At 56.6% G+C, this 19468-nt stretch overlaps 1 protein-coding gene across 1 annotated transcript; it reads left to right on the plus strand.

The window, feature by feature from the left end:
* The first annotated feature begins 800 nt into the window (after positions 1-800).
* LOC117307913 (glycerol-3-phosphate acyltransferase 2, mitochondrial) lies at positions 801-19401 on the plus strand. The gene is made up of 23 exons (XM_073791754.1): positions 801-860; positions 6336-6444; positions 8888-9012; positions 9146-9259; positions 9972-10045; positions 10424-10528; positions 10763-10891; positions 13304-13403; positions 13815-13948; positions 14260-14359; positions 14455-14667; positions 15008-15127; positions 15296-15378; positions 15714-15832; positions 16496-16566; positions 16640-16898; positions 17031-17179; positions 17359-17436; positions 17953-18084; positions 18166-18286; positions 18391-18456; positions 18688-18743; positions 19094-19401. Exons 1-23 carry the CDS (start codon positions 801-803, stop codon positions 19208-19210), a joined length of 2634 nt encoding a protein of 877 aa, XP_073647855.1. The 3' UTR covers positions 19211-19401.
* Positions 19402-19468: the final 67 nt, after the last annotated feature.

Below are 19468 nucleotides of genomic sequence, written 5' to 3' on the forward strand. Positions count from 1 at the left end.
GGAGGATTCCCTCGTCACAGAGCATGAGAGCCCAAAGGAGGGTGGCCACAATCAGAACCATTCTTTTCACATTACTGATGAAGAAACTGAGCTCTATGTCAGTTAGGGTATGTTTGGCTGCAAGTAAAGAAGACTCAAGTAATGGGAGCTTAATTAAACAGGAGTTTATTCTACTCACGTAACAAATCTATGTGGTCGCAGGACTGTCCCACAGCCCCCAAAAACCCAAAGCATGAGGTTGGCAAGTCTGAGATTTTCTTGGTATTTCCCTCATTGTCACAAGATGGCTGCCAACGCTCCAAACATCACATTCTCATTTAATGGCAAACAAAACTGGAAAGAAGGGAGGACAGAGGAGAGAAAAGGGGAGGAGGCTTTCTTTATAGAAGACAATCTCCCAGAAGGATCCCAGCAGAGTCCTCCTTCTTTCTCCTTGCCTGGTAGTAGGTCACATGGCTACCCCTAGTTGCAGTGGAGGCTGCCCAGGCAAGTAGTTAACAAAGGGCAGAAGTGCTCCACAACCACTTCCAGTCATGATCCGTTCCCTGGCTGGGCACATCGCCACCAAGCCAAATCAGAGTTGTGTCGGCAAGGCGTGAGGAGAGAATGCCTGCGGGCGGGGGACCGATGGGGGACCTGACTTGTCCAGGGTCAGACAATGACTGGTGGAGAAAACAGGACTAGAACTGCAGTCTCCTCTCCACCGGTCTCTGAGTGGGAAGAACCTCTGTGTTCTGGTGCAGCAGATGCTGCTAGAGTATTAGAATTCTGTGCTATTGGGGGAGTCCATGTAAGCCGTCATGGTTTTCCTGTGCCCTCTGCTGGAGACTGACCAAGAATGGGTGTGTGATGCCATTCTGGTCAGTGAGCTATGATAGAAAAACTGCTTACGGGGATTCTGGGGAAAGTTCCCTTACTCTTAAAAAGACATATCCAGGAAGAGGTGTCCTCTCCTGGGTGCTATCCTCTGCTGGATGTGATGGCTAGAACTGTGGCAGCCCTCTTGTGATAATGAGGGAAGCTGATTTGAGAACAGAGCTGGCCCACTGAGGCGGGCAGCATGAAAGGTGCAAGAGGCTTGGGTCTCTGTTGATGTCACTGCAGCGCTGAGCTAAGCAGCGTCAGGCTGTCCTACCTTGGGGCTTCTTTGCACAGGAGGCCCATCTCCCTTATTGTTTAAGCCCCTTCTAGGTGGGCCTTCTGTTCCTTGCAGCTGAAAGCATTCTAACTAATCCACCCGTTTGCCTCTGCTCCATGTCCTGCTCCAGAGGCAGGTGCAGACCAGCACCAAGCAGCCGCTGCCCGTTCTTTGCCCACGCAGCTGGAGCTCAGCCTTGTGCGTCTAGCTGTGCAGTACATAACCACGCTGCCCACCACAGCCAGAAAGAGGTTGAGAACTGCATTCAAAACCCAGGCAGTGGGCAGGAGTGGTTTGGGGAGAGGTGTTATGGGGGCTGCATAAAAGAGGGTCATTCCTGACCTTCAGAACCCCACCATGGCCCTGCCCAGCCCAGCCTGGCCCCCAGTGACTCTGAAGACAATGCCAGCAGCCACCTTCCAGCTGCACCTGGGTGGGGTGGGGCAGAAAGGTTGGTGGTTAAGTGCTGGAGAATTCCCAGGCCCTGGGGCTGGCCCAGAATTGGTTTTTGTGGCGGAAGTGTGACCATTCTGTCCCCGCAGCTTGCCTGGTACAGGAAGAATACAGGCCAGTTAAGTACTTTTCTGGCAACTGATTATATAGATTTGCTTCCACGTGGACTCTCTTGCAATGACTCAGGACCCCACGAGGGCCCTCCCCCGGTCATTTGTGTTGAAACACAGCATGCTAGCCTCTCTGCTCTCTAGGAAAGGGACTCTTCGGCAGGAAGAAGGGCCTAGAGGGAGGTATTTCTTGAGGCACTTTCTTTCTTGGAGGAAATGCTAGAGGGCCCTAATGTCACTGCTCCCCCATGCCACCCACAACAAGCTCCCAAGTGAAGCCTGAAAATTTGATATACCTCCCCCTGTCCAGGACTCTGATGGTGCCTGCTGCCCTGGAATTGCCGGGCAGCAGGGAACTTCACATTCTGCTGGTCTAGCTTCATGTTGCTGGGCTTTTTGCTTGTGCCAGTCCCCATGCCATGATCCCCTTACCGACCCAGACAGTTGTGCCACCCCGGTGTGGCCATCAGAGTCACAGGGATTGGTTCAGGCATGGGCATATGTGACTCTTTCTGGGCCAAAGAGTGTCAGTCCTGGGGATTCTGTGGGAAACTCTGGGAGAGGGATGCCCACACCTCTAGGTTTGTCAGATGGAGAGTAAACAGCTGGCACTGCCGGGGACCATCTTTGTCCCCCAAGGGGCTCAGCCTAAGAATGAAACCAACCCAGAGGGAAGCAGATTGGAAAAGCTTTAAGGGCCATCCTGATGACACTATTGCAGCACCTGAATGCATCTATGCCTGAAAGCTGCCTCTGGACTTTTCAGTCACTTGAGTCAAGAAATTCCCTTTGCTCAAAGAAAACAAAAAACAATTTGAGCTGGGCTTTCGGGCATTCATATTAAAAGTCATTCATTATGGGACTTCCCTGGTGGTCCAGTACCAGGGTAAGACTCGGTGCTCCCAATGCAGGGGGCCCAGGTTCAATCCCTGGTCGGAGAACTAGATCCCGCATGCATGGCACAACTAAGAAGCCCGCGTGCCACAACTAAGACCCCGTACAGCCAAAATAAAATAAATAAATAAATATATATATATTTAAAAGTCATTCATTATGAAGAGAAAGGCAGGACGCCCTATCAGGCAGGATTAATTCCTCCTTTATTGCTCTCCATATGCTATTCTCACAGCACTTACCCACTTAGGTAGCATTGGCTGTTTCTTTCTCCGCCTGCCCAACTGAACCGTCCCTCTTGAAGGAGTGGACATTGCTGCCGCCTCAGCTGCCATTGGACCTCAGGTGCGGCTCATTATACTCTCAAGTTGAGTTAAATTCCTTGGCATATTTTCATCTTTGGTCCACATGAAACCTCTCTCTTGTTTTATTTATTCTCTTTTAGCTCTGTATCTCTCTCTCATTCCCTTCCTCTGCACAGGATACATACGAATGGATCTTTCCCCCCCCCACTGTATACGTTCTTGCAAAACGGCTACTGTCTTTAAGTGGTTTTTAATTTACGCGAATGGTAATGTTTTGGTTCTTGCAAAATGCCTACTGTCTTTACGTGGTTTTTAATTTACGCAAATCGTAATGTTTTGGTTCTCATGTTGTTTCTTACTTTTTAAATTCGGCATTGTTTACTCATCCATGTTGCTATGTGTGCATCTAATCTCTTCTAGTTGCAGCATAACTCTCCATGCTGTGAATCATGCCCACTTTTCTTTCCATTCTCCCCGAGGTGGGCACCTAGGTTGTCTCCAACAGCCCTTGCCCCACCCCTCCACGGCCAGAACTCTGCAGTGAACATCGTGAGATGCATGCCTATGGGTCTGCGTCAATTTCTTTCACATCTACACCTGGAAATGAAATTGCAGGTTGTAGGCGAGGTGGACTATTGACTAAAATACCTCCACAGTGGCCTCTCCAGTCTACCCTGACCAACATCCCCACATCTCCATCCAACACAACTACTCGACTTTATCCAGCTAAGTTTGACCTGTCTATAGATTGTGTTAGTTCTCTGCTGCTGTGTAACAAGTTACCGCAAACTTAGTGGCTTAAAATAACATACATCTTTAAAATATTTATTTATTTTTGGGCCTTCGCTGCTGCGAAGCTTTGGGCTTTCTCTAGCTGCGGTGAGCGGGGGCTACTCTTTGTTGCGGCACGCGGGCTTCTCATTGTGGTGGCTGCTCTTGCTGCGGAGCACAGGCTCTAGGCACACAGGCTTCAGTAGTCGTGGCACATGGGCTCAGTAGCTGTGGCGCATGGGCTTAGTTGCTCCACGGCATGTGGGATCTTCCCGGACCAGGGCTCGAACCCGTGTCCCCTGCATCGGCAGGCGGACTCTCAACCACTGCACCACCAGGGAAGCCCTGTTTGTTTGTTTTAAAAATGATGTCATTGTAGTATACCTGAATATCTATGGGAGTGAGTTTCCTGCCCACCCCCATTTCACTTAGGCATCTATAGACCTTTATTTCTCCTCACAGATTTCAGAGTAAGTTTACATAGCTGGAATTGTTATTGAGATTACAGTGAAGTTTAGATTAATTGAGGGAGAACTGACATCGTCATATATTGGGCCACCCCTCCCAAGAGTGTGGGATGACTACTTGGGGAGTGTCTACACCCCCAATTTGTGCCCATCCAGCAATTAGCAGGAACTAGATTGTTTGATAAATCAATGCTAGGGAGGAAATCTCCAAGGGGGAAGGAAGAGAGGGCCTGGAATGTTCCTCAGCACCAACTCCCTCTATTCAGCCAAGCCAGGCAACAGGGAGGACACACCCTGCTGAGCCCTAGAGAGAGGGGCCAGAGCCCCTCTGCCCAGATGAATGCCAGCCTAAGTCCTCTTTTCCAGATGACGTACAGAAGGAAAGCCCATCTAATTCAGGGAACACTGGCCCCCAACCACAGGGCGGGCCTCTGGGCCCAGGGACCCAGTTGCGTGTGTCAGGACATTCTGGGTGATTCGGCCTGGCCTGAGCCCAAGGTGGGGCTCCCGAGGTCCAGTTCAGGGAGGGCCAAGCCCCAGTGAGTTTCTCTGTTTCCCCCGAGGTCTGGTCAGCTAGTCAGTCTGCACGGCAGCCGGCCTGCAGGTCTCGCTGCACCGCAGCTCCATGCTTTCTGCGCACTATTTGATGAGCACACTGAATTCTCAGTATCCCAACCAAGATGCAGGTCTGAGAGATGTGCTTCTTTTTAAATGTCCAAATTGCAGCAAACAACACAAACAAAACACATTTCTTCCAAAGAAGCAACAGGACTGAGGACAGAAACTCTGCTAGATGACAGACCTGGTCTCTGCCATCACAATCCGTGCAACTTTCAAGTCTGAAGCGGGGCTACTTCTGAACGTTAAGTTTCCCTAAGAAGGAATGGTGGGGACATACTGGCAGCTGTGAAACTCAACTGCCTACACAGATGGCGTTCCCAGAACAAAGGGGCCTCAGGTCAATGCAAGTCTGTACTCTTAGGAGGCAACTTACTTCTAATTAAAGGTGGTCTTGGGTTTTTTGGGTTTGTTTTTGTTTTTTTTTCAGATTCTGAAGCTGAAGTGTACCCTGATACAAAAGAAGGGTAAGATGGGGGACAAAATGGATTCTGAAAATGCTAAAAGGACATTGCAACCTGGGTCAAAGGGAACGGACAGAAACATATAGCCTGCGTAGATAGACACAAAACTGCACAAAGAAGGTAGAGGAATGGCCACACCCTGGAGGGGAAGGGTGAGGGCAGTCAGATCAGGGCTGTCGAGTCAGAGAGCAGGTGGGGGTGTGAACCCAGCCAGGCTCCGATGTGACTTTGCTCAGTGTCACAGTGTTCTGAAACTGTGGGATTCTCTGGCTGTCATTACATGGAGGGCAGTGTAAGAACAAAGCACAATCATCCCCTCCTTCATTTATTCTGTACACCTTGCCTACTACTTGCTGGTCCCCTGCTGTGTCCTGGGAACAATCAAAAGATGAACGAACCTATGCAGTCCTCGTTCACCTTAAGTTAGGGCGGAGACAGGGTATTAATCAGATAACCACACGAATAAGCACACTGGTCACAGGGGCAGCTGAAACTCGGGCACCTCGTGACTGCAGTAAGTTCCTGACTGTGGTCTAGGGTTCTAATCAACAAAGGAAATGACACAGAGGAGGCCTGACTTGTTTTTCATGAACCAAAAGTGACTTCTGGTGATCTCTTTTCCAGGTGTCCCCAGTTTGGGATTTTGCGAGAGCCTACACTCCAACTTGGCAGCACGTGTACCCTGGGGAACCTCTTTCATTAGAACCTGGCGGCCCACGCGTCCTTATCCTTTGGGTACCCTGGATCTCGCGGACGACTCCAGGGGTCCCCACGCACCTGCGTGGGGGTCCAGATGGGAAGGCGAGCAGCACACGGCTTGGGACTCACTCAGGAGCCAAGGCCAGTCACGCTGCCCCCCACCAACCCCGCCCACACACGCAGCCCCGCCTGTCCACAGTCAAGGCCGCGTGGTCACGCAGCGTGCGGCGCGGCAGCACGCCAGGGGCGGGGCTTCGGGCCCAGCGCGCGTCCCAATTGGCTCTCAGAGCTGCCTTTCAGACAGCGCTCAGAGGCCTTCCGGTAGCCCTTTTCGGCTGCTGCTTTGGCGGGAGTCGGCGGCTGGTGTGAGGTGAGACCTGCTGGGCTCGCTCTGGGACTGGGCCGTCTCGCACAAGGTCCAGGGCCACCCAGGGGCCTTCCCGCTTCGGACGCCGACTCGGAGGGCCTTTCTGGGGCTTGGCAAGGGTTGGACGGAGCGCCGGCCGTGTAGGCCTCGCTGCGCAGGTGAGCCCCACTGTGGGGTCCGTGGCCTGAGGGGCAGCCCCTCAGAGAGCCTTGCTGTGCGTGGTCCTTGGCCTCTCGTCACCCTGGACCCAGGGCCCGTGAGGCCGACGCCCTTTCTTCCGTTTCGGGACAGTTCGGGGCAGCTCTTCTCGCCGTAGGTCTGTGAGAGCCCCGAGTTCTGAGTTCCCCCTCCCCCCGGGTGCGGGCCGAGGGGTGAAGGGGTCATGTTCAAGCCATGGTTCTTTGTAGGGAACAGACGTGCCAGACGGGAAGGGGTTTGGATGTGATTTTTTTTTTTTTTTTTTTTTTTTGCGGTACGGGGGCCTCTCACTGTTGTGGCCTCTCCCGTTGAGGAGCACAGGCTCCGGACGCGCAGGCTCAGCGGCCATGGCTCACGGGCCCAGCCGCTCCGCGGCATGTGGGATCTTCCCGGACCGGGGCACGAACCCGCGTCCCTTGCATGGGCAGGCGGACTCTCAACCACTGCGCCACCAGGGAAGCCCTGGATGTGGTGCTTTGGTCAAGCTCAGATGCGCACAGGGGCCGGGCATCAGGTGTGATTGACGCGGCGGCACACGGGAGGGCAAGTGCTGCGGGGCCGAAGGAACATGGGACAGTGACGCTGGGCTCCGGCCAGCGGAGGCCCTGTGGGGTGCATGCCAGAGACGTCAGGTCGCAGGGGTATTTTAACAACAGCCGCTGGAGACCCGGTTTGGTTTATTTTTTTATTTTTAAATGTTGAGGTTAATTCATCGCATTTTAGAATATTGCAGGGCCAAAGAAAATACATCTGTGAATTGCATTTGGCCCTCAGGCAGCCAGTTTGCCGCCTCTGCTGTAGATGTCCTGCGGGGAGGGGCGTCCAGGCAAGAGCTACAGACTGATAGAGAGATCCCCATTTGGGGGGGGGGGCTTGGGTGCTAGAAAGATCTATCCCAGAACTGACCTCTGGATTATGTGAGCTGAGTAGTTGACTTGGCTGGCGACTGCGAGTTACCCCTTGCCTTGTCTTTTAGGGTTAGCACGGACCTAGTGGGGTTAGGTTTGAGAGTAGGGGTGTTCTGAGGCTGGGGAGCAGACATCCTCCTTGCAAAGCAGGCAGCACTCCTCAGATTGCAGCTTGGGCTTGGGGACTCCCTGTGCCAAGTGTCTGTGACTGGGGCTGTGAGAACATTTTCAAAGGAGGAAGTGCATTTGGGAGGAGGCTACCAGAGCTGTGCACTGGGGAATTGTGATCCTGGTACTGCTTTGGCCTCGTGGTTCTAAACTGCTAAACTGGGGAGAGGAGGAGAGACCCAGAGGAACTCTGGGAGAGGGAGTTACAGTCAATCATCTAGCATTTCCTGGGTCCCTCCTCTGGGCAGGGCAAGCTGCTGGGCATACAGAGATGGTCAGTTGCAGCTCTTGCCCTCAGGATACTTTCAGATGATGTGGGGACATGAAGTCTCAGCCCTGGAGGAGGCTTCTTGCCTGGCAAGCTTGGAATGGGGGAACCAAGGAAGAGAGGAAAAACCTAGAAGGTGATGCAGAGGCATCACGGACTTAGAGCCGTGGGCAGAATTTGGGGAAGTGGGAGGGAAGGGAGAAGGCACTCCTAAGGTAGGTATGTGCGCTGTAGTGGGGTTAGGGATAACATAAATAGCTGAATCAGCCTATCCATCAGGGACGTGGTGAGAGATCCGGGTAGAAGGGTTTTTAGGGCCCAGTTTCTGGGCTGGGAGGGGTTCAGTGCTGTCTTATAGAAGATAGATGTTATATTGTGGTAGGAAGGAGGGGGCTAAGGAGATACCAAGTGGGGTCTTCTATGCAGAGTGCTATGTAAGAGGATACCAGTTGTGGAAAAGTCTGTCATCTCCAGCCAGAAGACCATTCCTTGGGAACAGGTCCGTGTGGCATCTCTCTGTGTTCTGACCCCCCACCTGTCCCCCATCTAGTACCCTAGGCCCATTGCTGTAATGATTAAGTGGATAAAGGGCTGTCTTCTGGTGCCGAGGGGAAGGCCATCTGAGCAGGACCTGGTGGTCTCGTGACAATGGTCCTGTTCCTCTTTGGCAGTCTCACGCCTCCTTCCTGCCAGTCCAGCCTTGTTCCTTCCCTGTGCACAGAAAGGGTCTGAGTCTCTAGTACAGGCCCATCTGTGCCGTGAGATGGCAGGGTGGGTGTGGATGGTGAGACAAAACATCTCCTTCGTGTTAGCCTGAGGGAGCCCTGATCTGAACACTCTGAGACCTTTTGAGGATAGTTGGCTCTTTGGTGGGACCAGTCGGGTGTTGGGGGGGAAAGCTTTGATCTGAGCCAGCCCCCAGATTCCAGCCCTGGTTCTCACCGCTGCCGGCCTGGGTGTTGTCTGTCTGTCCTGGGGTGGGGGGATGGGGCTCACTCCAGGAGCCCCTGGTTGTGGCCCAGATTCCAGTACCTCCTCCATCCTTCTTCCTCTCCCCAGGTCAGGTTCCTCTGGAGAGAGAGAGAGGCAGAGGCGGCTGGTTCGCAGATGTTATAGACCCTGTGGACACCATGTTGGAAGCCAGACTCCAAAGCCAGCAGAGAAGCAGCCAGCATGGTCGGGAGGTAGTGTAGCCTTTCCATTCCCAGGACACCCTCTGCTCTCCCGCCTCCCGTCCTGTGCCTCTCACTACCGGAGCCTCCCTCCCTCTGCCAAGGACTTTGAGTCCTCTCATCTCTCCCTGTGGCCCTTTTCCAGGCCAGCCTGTGGTCCTCAGGTTTGGGGATGAAGCTGGAGGCTGTCACCCCTTTCTTGGGGAAATACCGCCCCTTTGTGGGTCGCTGCTGCCAGACCTGCACCCCCAAGAGCTGGGTGAGTGATGGTAGAGCCAGGCCCTACCTTGTGAAGCTTGATTCTGGGAGCCATGGCTCCCACGGCCTTGGGAAGCAGCTTCCTGTATGTCTCCCAACCCAGCCCTCCCCTGCACCTGCCTCTGCTGTCTTTCACGGAATGGGCGCACTAGTATTGGCTGGTTGTTGGTCCGGGGCTGGCTCCTGGCTCCCAGGCCTGGGAGAGTTGGGTGGGGAAGTGTAAAGGGGCCTGAGAGGAGGTGTAGAGCACGGCCAGAGGGCTGGGGTCTGACTATGCCTGCATGAGTCCTGCTGTTCAGTTTTGGGGACACTGCCCACTCAGAGTCAGTGAGCACTCAGCACATGCTTGCAGACCTCTGTGTGTCGGTGCCGTGTGCTGGTGCTGATGGGACCCAGGGTTCTGGTGGGGATTTAGGCTACATGTTCTCTGCTGTGGATGAGAGAACTTCTCAGAGACTTCAATACGCTCTTCTCCAAGAGGGTGATTCTACAGAGGATGCAGCCCTTCCATTTTGACCGTGGAACCCTCTTTCCTAAGTGAGCTTCAGGATCTGGGGTCAAACATCTTTTGGGAACTGCTGTGCTGTAATCCTGTCTCCTGGTAAACTCTATAGTCCATCAGGCAAAGACCACAGAAGACAGAGCAGGGGCTTTCCTTTGCGGATTTGCAAAGGCCCCCCCAAGGACATGCTGTCCCTGCCCCTCTTGGGCAGGAGTCCCTCTTCCACAGAAGCATAATGGATCTAGGCTTCTGCAGTGTGATCCAGGTGAAGGAAGAGAACACCAGGTAGTCAGAGCTGGGGGTGGGGCAGGGTGGTGGGCAGGGCCCTTGGGTGCAGGGCTGCTGGGGCCTTGCTTTGTGGTATCATTTTCTTTCTTCCTCTGCTCCAAACCCACAGGTGGGGACAGGCAGCCCTGGAGCTTTCCTGCAGTTCCTTCTGTGAGCTTTCAGGCCCTGGGCCTGCACCCTGCTCACTGGGGGGAGGGGTAGGAATAGGCCACAGGTGGGCAGGTGCCGCCTCTTCCTGCTCCATGATAAGCCAGGCTCAGGTGTTCCCAGTCCGTGGGGCTAGGGTGACCCCTTCCTGATGGAATGCCCTCTGTGGGCCCTAGTCAGGGGCGGGCCCGCTGAGAGATCTACCCCCTGCTCGGGGGCTGTGCCCAGGTTTCGGGGCTGGCTGGTTCGGAGGCTCTGCTATTTCTTGTGGTCCCTGGAGCAGCACATACCCCCCTGCCAGGATGCCCCACAGAAGGTCGTGGAAAGCACTGGGTGAGGAGGCAGGGACTGGGGTCTGGCTGGTACTTCTGGGATCCTTGAAGGGATGACAAAGGCTGTAGGCAGGGCTGATTGAAAGGGCTGGTTTCTAGAGTGTTAGCTTGGTCTGGGGCCCTTCCTTAAAGATGGAGGGTGAAGACTGGAGGCTGTGCCCTGGGGCTTCTGTGGGGCTGAGGGAAGTGAACTTAGGCCTGCTCCAGCCTGACACCACTGCCTCTCACACCACAGGGTTCAGAATGTCATCCTAGGGAGGGCCCCAGGAGGGGCTGGGGAAGGCCAGGTGCCCAGCCACGTGAAGAGAGAGGTACAGCGCATCTTGGGCCACATCCAGGCCCCACCCCGCCCCTTCCTGCTCAGGTAACTCTGTACTGAAGGGTGTTTTGGGCTGGGGCCTCTGCCCTTTGGGAGGGAGCGTTGGCTGGGCTTGGGTAAAGACTAGACTCCCCTCCTGGGGAGCTGGGTGTTATATTTACCGGTCTGAGTAAGCCCCTGATCTGGACATTGTGAGACCTTTTGAAGACAGCTGCCTTCTCAGTGGGACCAGTTGGATAAGGGGCAGGGGCTTTGATCTGAGCCAGCTCCCAGGTTCCAGCCCACGTTCTCACCACTGCTGGCCTGGTGGTGTGTATCTGTCCTGGGGGTTGGGGCTTGGGGGTCACCCCAGGAACCCCTGGTTGAGACCTAGACTCCAGTACCTTCTCTATCCTTCCACCTTTCCCCAGGTCAGGTTCTTGTGGAGAGAGACAGGAGGTGGCTGGTTCCTCCATCTTATAGGCCCTCCTCTTCCCTCCCATATTCATCCTGCTGTCACTACCTGCTCCCTCCTGATCTGTCCTGCACAGGTCTGAGCTCCTCTTAGATACAGGACACTCTTCTGGGGAAATGGAGGGATGCACAGGTTAGAGTGAGGAGAGATACACACGCCTGCAAGAAGGACAGAACAAGGGCTAGGACTGAAAATACCTGGAGGGGAGGAAGGGACTTGTAAGCCAGGGACAAAAGGGGGAAAGGAGCCAGCCTTGGGGAGGTGAGGATGTGAGGGAACAGTTCTACCAGAGGGAAGAGCATGAGCTGTGGCTGCAGGAAAGGGCCAGGTTTGCTCAAGTAGCTGATGTGGTCGGAAGCTGGCAAGTGAGGGAGAGAGTTGGAGACAAAACTGAGAGGTAGAAGGGACCAGATATGCAGGGCCATACAAGAAGTTTGGATGTGACTTCCAAGTGCGGTGAAAACCAATGGAAAGGTTATAAGCAGAAAATAACAAGATTAATTGAGGTCACGAGTAGAGAACAGATCATCTGGGGAGGCTGTTTTGTTAGTCCAGGTGAGACTAATGATGGGGGATGGGCGTGACAGTAGAACTTAGGAAGACGATGGAGAGACCAATATGAAATTATCAGGACTCACTGATGGATTGGAGGGTTGCAGTGGGAGCAGTGAGGGGGAAAGGGGAAGCTGCAGGAGAGCTGGGTTTCTGGCTGAGCACCTGGTGGTGTGGTTGGAGGGGAGGGGGCAGGCTTGGGGAGGAGCAAGTTTGGCCCACAAAAGGTGTTTTGGACATAAAGAGTTTCTGATACCTGACATGCTGGTGGAGACACTGAGGCAGCTGCTTATATATATATGAGTCTGGAGCTCAGAAGAGAGATTGGGGCCAGGAACGTGTATTTGCAGAGCTTCAGCACATAGATGATGCTTCAAGCGGGGGGATGCTTGAGTCATTGAGGGAAGGAGGGCACAGGGCTGCACATGTCAGGCTCGGCTGTGTTGAAAGTGCTAAGAGGTCAACTGAGCAAGGACAGGAAGTAGAGGTTGTTGGTGACCTACGACTAGCCCTCCATGTGACAATTCTTTGGCTTTTTCGAGACTTCCAGTCCCTTGACCTGAGCACCTTTACACCAGCCATCAGTCCCCCCTCCTGTCTTTCCTGCCCCCCAGGCCTAGCTTCGATTCCAGGGCTCCTTGTGAGGAAAGTGCTCTTGTGAAGGAGTCACTGGGCACAACCCAGCTGTGTTTGAACCCAGCTACCTGCCTTCTCTGCACCTAAGCAGCCAAATGTCACTAGGGAAACACACTGGGTGGACCTGTTTCCTTTATAAGTGTGATTCTCAGAGGGGCACACTGCACTCTCCAAGGCTCCAATCTAGACTGCTCCTTCTCTAACTTATCCACTGTTGACCAAGCACCTCATGCTTCATGGAGGAATAGAAGCCATCAGATGAGGACATGCTGTGTGTCCCGCACATCTCCATGCTGCCTGTGTCCACGCTTCTGTCCTCATTTAAAGCCAGTCCTCACATTGGGCCTCTGGACAACCCCTCCCCAGAGATTTTGCCCCTTCAGCCATCTCCTTTCCTTCTTGTATCACTAACTCCTCCCTTTTTAGTTTACTTTTCCCAGCAGTTTGCAGAGACAAGGCCGGGTTATGCCTGGAGAGAGTCTTGGTTCTCTGGTCACCTTTGGGGTAAAAGGAGGCAGGGAGATGCTTGGAGGCTGATACGAGGCAGCTGCGCCATGAGGTCGTCTTGGGAGACGGCAGCACCTTGCCGGCGCAGGCTCTGCTGTCAGGCCCCCCTGCTGGTCCCAGCACCCGCACTTAGCTTTCTCTCTTATCCAGCAGCTTCTGTGACCTCTCTGAACCTCACTTTCCTCTTCTGTAAAGTGGGGACAGTAGTAGTGCCCACCGTAGAGGAGTTCTGGCCGGCCCTCTGGGCTGCCGTGGGCTGCCTCGTGGGCCACGCCCTGCCATGCCTCAGACTGGGCGCTGCTCTCCAGGCTGGTCAGTTGGGCACTGCTCCGGATCCTGAACTGCCTCTTCCTGAACGTACAGCTGCACAAGGGCCAGATGAAGATGGTCCACAAGGCCGCCCAGGCAGTAAGGCCCACCCTCCATTGGGACGGGGATGGGATGGCGGGGACAGAGGAGCAGAGGCTAGGCCAAGCCCTGAGTAGGGACCAGCCCTATCAGCTGGTGGGAAAAATCCGGTGCTCTTTGACGACCTTCTCTTTGTGTCTCACGGTCCTGCTCCCATGAGGCTTCCTCTAACAGCTTTTCATCATGGTCTTAACAACCATTACGTCAATGCATTACCTTAAAAGCTGTTGACAGAGCTCCTCTGCCTTTGGGAGATGTGCTCAGAGGAAGAACTGCTCAGCTGAACCCTCCCTCCCTCCCTGCCTCCCTCCCTCTGGGGCTGCCCTGGGGCTGTAGGCACTAGGTTTTGGCTCCCTGCATCTTCAGGGTGGGGGGCGGATTGGCACTTCCCTTTGGCTCTCCCTGGAGCAGGGCTTGCCGCTCGTCCTCCTCTCTACCCACAAGTCACTTCTGGACGGGATCCTACTGCCCTTTGTGCTGCTCTCCCAGGGCCTGGGCGTGCTCCGTGTGGCTTGGGATCCCCGCACCTGTTCCCCCATCCTCAGGTAAAAGTCTTGTGCCTTTAGACATACAAGGGAGAGGTCCCCAGGCCGGGACAGGGGTGTGTGGGGATGTCAGGCGGTATTCTGGCGGCAGCTCCCCGGAGGCCCTCTTCCTGGCCCCTCTGCTCTCAACTTTGTGCCACCCCAGCTTGTGGGGCTCAGACGGAGGGTCAGCTATGGGCTCTAGGACCATGCCTGGCCTCAGCGTGTTCAGGCAGGACCCAGGCTGGCCCTGTGTGGACCAAGGCTCTCACTAGCCTCCTGCTTGGTCCCATCTCCTGAGCGCCTTCCCTCATCTGCCCTGTGCCCCACAGAGCTCTGCTGAAGAAACTTGGGGGACTTTTCCTGCCCCCAGAGGCCAACCTCTCCCTGGACAGCTCTGAGGGGGTCCTTGCAAGGGCTGTAGTCCATGCGGTGAGTGCTATGCCCAGTGGTTGTTTATGGGGCCAGGGTATGGGGGCCTGTTGCTGTTCTGGCTTTGACACCTGCCTCCCCCCACCCACTTCCAGGCTGTGGAGCAGCTGCTGGTCAGCGGGCAGCCCCTGCTCATCTTCCTGGAGGGGCCGCCTGGGGTTCAAGGGCCTCGGCTGTCAGCCCTGGGTCAGACGTGGCTGGGACTGGTGGTGCAGGCGGTCCAGGTGGGCATCGTCCCAGATGCTATGCTGGTGCCAGTGGCCATCACCTACGACCTGGTTCCAGATGCACCCCGTGACACATACCACGTGAGACCCCCCTGCCCTGGGTACCTAAGTGGACACCATCTCCAGAGAGGAGGCACAATATTGTGTCTGTGGCTGAGTTCCCCTCAGGGCTTGGCTAAGTGGGGAGTGCAAAGGAATTTCAGCCCCACGGTCATTGTCCTGTGGCACCTGCTAAGGCTGTTACAGTTATCCTCTCATTTCATACTCAAAAGACCTTGCTAGGGAGGGATTTCTCCTGTTTCACAGGGGAGAAAATGAGCTTGGAGAGGTCATGGTCATATAGCAGTTTGGGCCCAAGATGAAGTTGAGCAGAAAGCGTGCTCCAGGCAAGCTGGCTCCCCCAGCCCCTTTCTCCCTGCAGGCCTCGGCCCCTCTGGGGCTGTGGACCGGAGCTCTGGCTGTCCTGTGGAGCCTGCGAGGCTGGGGCTGCAGCCGCCGAGCCTGCGTCCGTGTGCATCTGGCCCAGCCCTTCTCCCTGCATGTATGGACCCCATTGGGCAAGGCTGGGAGTACCTGGGGTCTGTCCTAGGGCTTCTGGCGGCCTGGCCCTCAAGGCCACTTCAGGGGTAGTGTTACCTACTTCAGATGGGCTGTATGCAGGTTTCCTGGTGGGCCAGGGCAGACCACCTAAGAGCCTTGTCCTGGGCAGGAATACACCGTCAACGCCAGAAGCTGCTGGGGCAGCAGGCAGACCCTGGAGCAGCTGCTGCAACCCATCGTGCTGGGCCAGTGGTAAGGGCAGAGGAAGATGAGGGTCTCAGGGGCAAGGCAGGCAGCTCTTAGGCCCTAGCTCATGAGCTGGCACCCTCTCCTCCCAGAACCAAACACATCACCAGCTCCAGCCTTCCCCCACCAAATAACTTGGGTCATCTCAAACCATGCCAGGCACCCTCCTCGCCTGTAAGTTGAGTGTGGGTTATGGCACACAGGCCTGGAAAGGACTAGGGTTACACAAGCCACCTCTTTCGGGGATAGGAAACGCCCTCACGTTTGAGAAAGCTCTGGGCTCCCCCATGATTGTTTTTAGGTTTGGTCCCTTCATCTTGTGATCTGTGTCTCTATCCCAGTACTGTCGTCCCCGACACTGAGAAGGTGCAGGAGTGGACCCCAGTAACCGGGCCCCTTCTGGCCCTGAAGGAAGAGGACCAGCTGTTGGTCAGGAGGCTGAGCTGTCACGTCCTGAATGGTGAGGGGAACCTCGGTCTGGCCTTTGAGGGAGGTTCCTGAACACTCTTTCTCAGAGCTGGCCAGTCGTCAGGGCCCTCCTTTCCAGGTGGGTTTCTGCACCTGCCCCCTCTTGCGTGGCCCACTTGGGACATGTGAAGAAGAGTGGAACACCTTCCCCTGCCCCTGAGGAGGGGGCCAGCCAGGGAGGACGTGATGGAGTCGCTAAGTGAGGCCACACAGGTGGCCGCCCAGCCCGGCCTCAGGCGCGTCACTTCACTCTCTTGAGGTGACACTAGCTGAACTGAACAGTGTATGTAAGAGACGAAACAGTGCCTGGCACAGAGGGGGCTCTTAACAGCACTGTTACTACCATCTTCTCAAGTGTCCCTTCTGTGGCAGACTGTGGGTTGGTGGGTAGTAGATCTGCAAGAGGCAGGGACGGTCCCTGAGCTCCCAGCCTGGCTCTCAACATGTATTTGGTAAACGCCACTTCTCCACTGGGGAGGGTGGCACCCAAGGACCGAGCCTGCTCTCCCTTTCCCAGGGGTGGAGTCGTATGGGGGTGTGTATGTGGCTGCTGCCAGGGAGGTGTGTGCTGGACTGGGAAGGCTTGCCTGGTGACGGAGGGCCCGGGCTGTCAGGCCTCCGCCCCTGAGCAGCACCCCTGCACCTCTGGCCCTAGCCTGCGTGGCGAGCTCGGCGGTGATGAGCACGGCCATCATGGCAACGCTGCTGCTGTTCAAGCACCAGAAGGTAGGGCACGGCGGGGTGGGGGCCTGGGGGAGGAGGCGTGGCCCTGCTGCTGAGCCCCTCACTGCCCACCCAGGGCGTGTGCCTGTCACATCTCCTGGGGGAGTTCTCCTGGCTGACAGAGGAGACGCTGCTGCGTGGCTTTGACGTGGGCTTCTCGGGGCAGCTGCAGTGCCTGGTGCAGCACACGCTGAGCCTGCTGCGGCCGCACGTGGCCCTGCTGCGCGTCCAGCAGGGGGACTTGCTGGTGGTTCTGCGGCCCGGCCCAGGCCTCGCGCACCTGGCACGCCTGAGCTCCGAGATGCTGCCCGCCTTCCTGAGCGAGGCCGTGGGTGGTGAGTCCCTAGGGCCTGGGATGGGTGGGATGTGTGTAGGGGTGAGGGGACTAGCTTCCTTCCTCACGGTGGGCTGTGTGTCGGGGTGAGGGGACTAGCTTCCTTCCTCACGTTTGGTCCCTCCTCCCCCAGCCTGTGCCGTGTGGGGGCTGCTGGTGGGCAGGGTGCTGCCTGAGGGACCCTGGGAGCTGCAGGGCATCGAGCTGCTGAGCCAGAACCAGCTGTACCACCAGATCCTGCTGCTGATGCACTTGCTGCCGCAGGAGCTGCTGCTGCTGCAGGTCAGGCCTCTCCCACCAGCCCAGCTCAGTCCTGGGCCTCCCCTTCTTGGCTGTAGGAGAGGGCCCATGCTTGCCCGAGCCCTGACCCTAAGATGTGCTGCAGCAGTAGGTCTGGTCTCCGTCTCTGGCCAGGCCCCTGCCTGGCTCTCCTGAGGCCACATGGGTGCCTTTCTCCCCAGCCCTGCCAGTCTTCCTACTGCTACTGTCAGGAGGTGCTGGACCGCCTCATCCAGTGTGGGCTCCTAGTTGCCGAGGAGGTAGGAAGGGCAGCTGGAGACAAAGCCCCTGCCCAGGGTCTGGCCTCCTTCAGCCTCCCACCGAGTGACAGCAGCCCCGGCTCCTCCTCTGGCTTGTGGGGGGGGGGGGGTGCGCGTGCGTGCGTGCGTACAGCCCCTGGCCTAGCAGAGAGAAACCTGGTCCCCGCCTCGCCACTCTCCGCCATGGGACTTGTCAGACCGCATCTGCCCTGGGCTCGTGTGTAGCTACAGTGACAGGACTGGACAAATGCACCTGAGGGTTTCTGCATAAGCCCCGCCCTCCACATTTCTTGTCCACGGGGGCTGTGGCCCTTGAGGGTGGGTGCTCACTTCCTGTCACCCCACAAGTTGGCTCCGCAGCTGTGATGGTCTGGTGTGGCCTGGGGCATTCTCCTGGGCTCCCCAGGTCTGCGTGTGCTGGTTTCACCTCCCTGGCTGGCCATGCGCCCGGCCTGGGGGCCTCGGGGCTGAACCTTGGCCAGCCTGACAGGGACCAACGGCTCCCATGGCCCTCAGACCCCAGGCTCCCGGCCAGCCTGCGACACCGGGCGGCGGCGTTTGAGTGCGAAACTGCTGTGGAAACCAAGTGGGGACTTTACCGACAGTGACAGCGACGACTTCGAGGAGGCTGAGGGCCGGTACTTCAGGGTGCGCTGGGAAAAGCCATCAGGGGAGGGGGCCGTAGGGAGGCAGTGGGAGCTGCCCTCACCCTGGCCTGTCCCCCTCCAGCTCAGCCAGCAGTCACGCTGCCCTGACTTCTTCCTCTTCCTCTGCCGCCTGCTCAGCCCGCTGCTCAAGGCTTTTGCGCAGGCTGCCACCTTCCTCCACCGGGGCCAGCTGCCAGATACTGGTGAGGCCCGCGCGACTGCGGCCGTCCTGAGGAGAGGCTGAGCGCTCAGGGTGGGGGCCCTGCCTGCGTGGGGGCCCCAGGCCTCAGACCTCTCTCTCCCACAGAGTCGGGCTATGCGGAGCAGCTGTTGCGGTTCTTAGAGGCCACCGCCCAGGAGGAAGGGTTCTTCGGTGAGTCCCGAGCAGCCAGCCCAGGCCCTGGGAGGCGAGGAAGTTTTGCTGGTGGCTGCCTCCCCCTAGTGGGCAGTGAAAGCCCAATTCCAGGAAGGCCGGCTGAGGGGTACAGAGAAGGCCTTTGGGTCCAGCTTGAGCCCTATCCTTTGGTTGTCCCGTCCTTAGACAAGAGGAGAGGAGCTGGGCCCCGGAGCTCCCTTCCATAGCCTTCACTTCTCTTTCCTCCAGAGTGTGTGGACCCAAATCTCGCCATCAGTGCCGTCTGGACCTTCAGAGACCTGGGGGTGAGAGGGGCCAGTCTCTCCGCCCTTCTGTCCCCCTGCCTCCCACTCCCATACCCTGAAAGAGCTGCTCAGGGAGCCCAGCTGTACCCACCCTGGGATTTCCCCAGCGTCTCCGAGTAGGTGTGGTGATTGATAGTAGTTGTTGGAGAAGGTAGGACAGTTTTCCTGCCCCTCTCAGTCTCCCAAACCCCTGGGTCATTCTGCTCCTGGGTGGGGCCCTGGGGGTGTTTTGAGAGGCAGCGTTTGCCCTCAAACACCAAGGCTTACGGGGCCACAGGTCTCACTGCAGTTTTCCAGGGGAGGGGCACAGCGCCCGTGGCGAGCGCTCAGAGCCCTTCTCCGTGGCCCAGGTGCTGCAGCAGATGCCCAGCCCTGCAGGCCCCATGCTCCACCTGTCCCCCACCTTTGCCAGCCGGGACAATCAGGAAAAGCTGGAACGGTTCATCCGGCAGTTCATCTGTAACTAGAACTAGGAGGGGCCAGCGTTGAGACCTCCCAGCCCCAGAGCACAGCTGTGCCCTGGAGCCAGAAGGCTGGCCTGGGAGGAGCTGCAAACCCTCAGCTGGACTATAACATCTTTGAGGTCTGACTGCCCCTCGCCATCTCCTGCTTTCCGCATCCTCTGGTGTGATAAACGAGAGGACTGGATGAGTCCTCTTTTCCCAAGCTCAGCAGTGTTTCTTTTTGGTGTGACTGTTGGTATTTGCTCTTTCCTTCCCCACTGT

This window comes from Tursiops truncatus, chromosome 14 (assembly GCF_011762595.2).
Source record: "Tursiops truncatus isolate mTurTru1 chromosome 14, mTurTru1.mat.Y, whole genome shotgun sequence".
Taxonomy (NCBI): Eukaryota; Metazoa; Chordata; class Mammalia; order Artiodactyla; family Delphinidae; genus Tursiops; species Tursiops truncatus.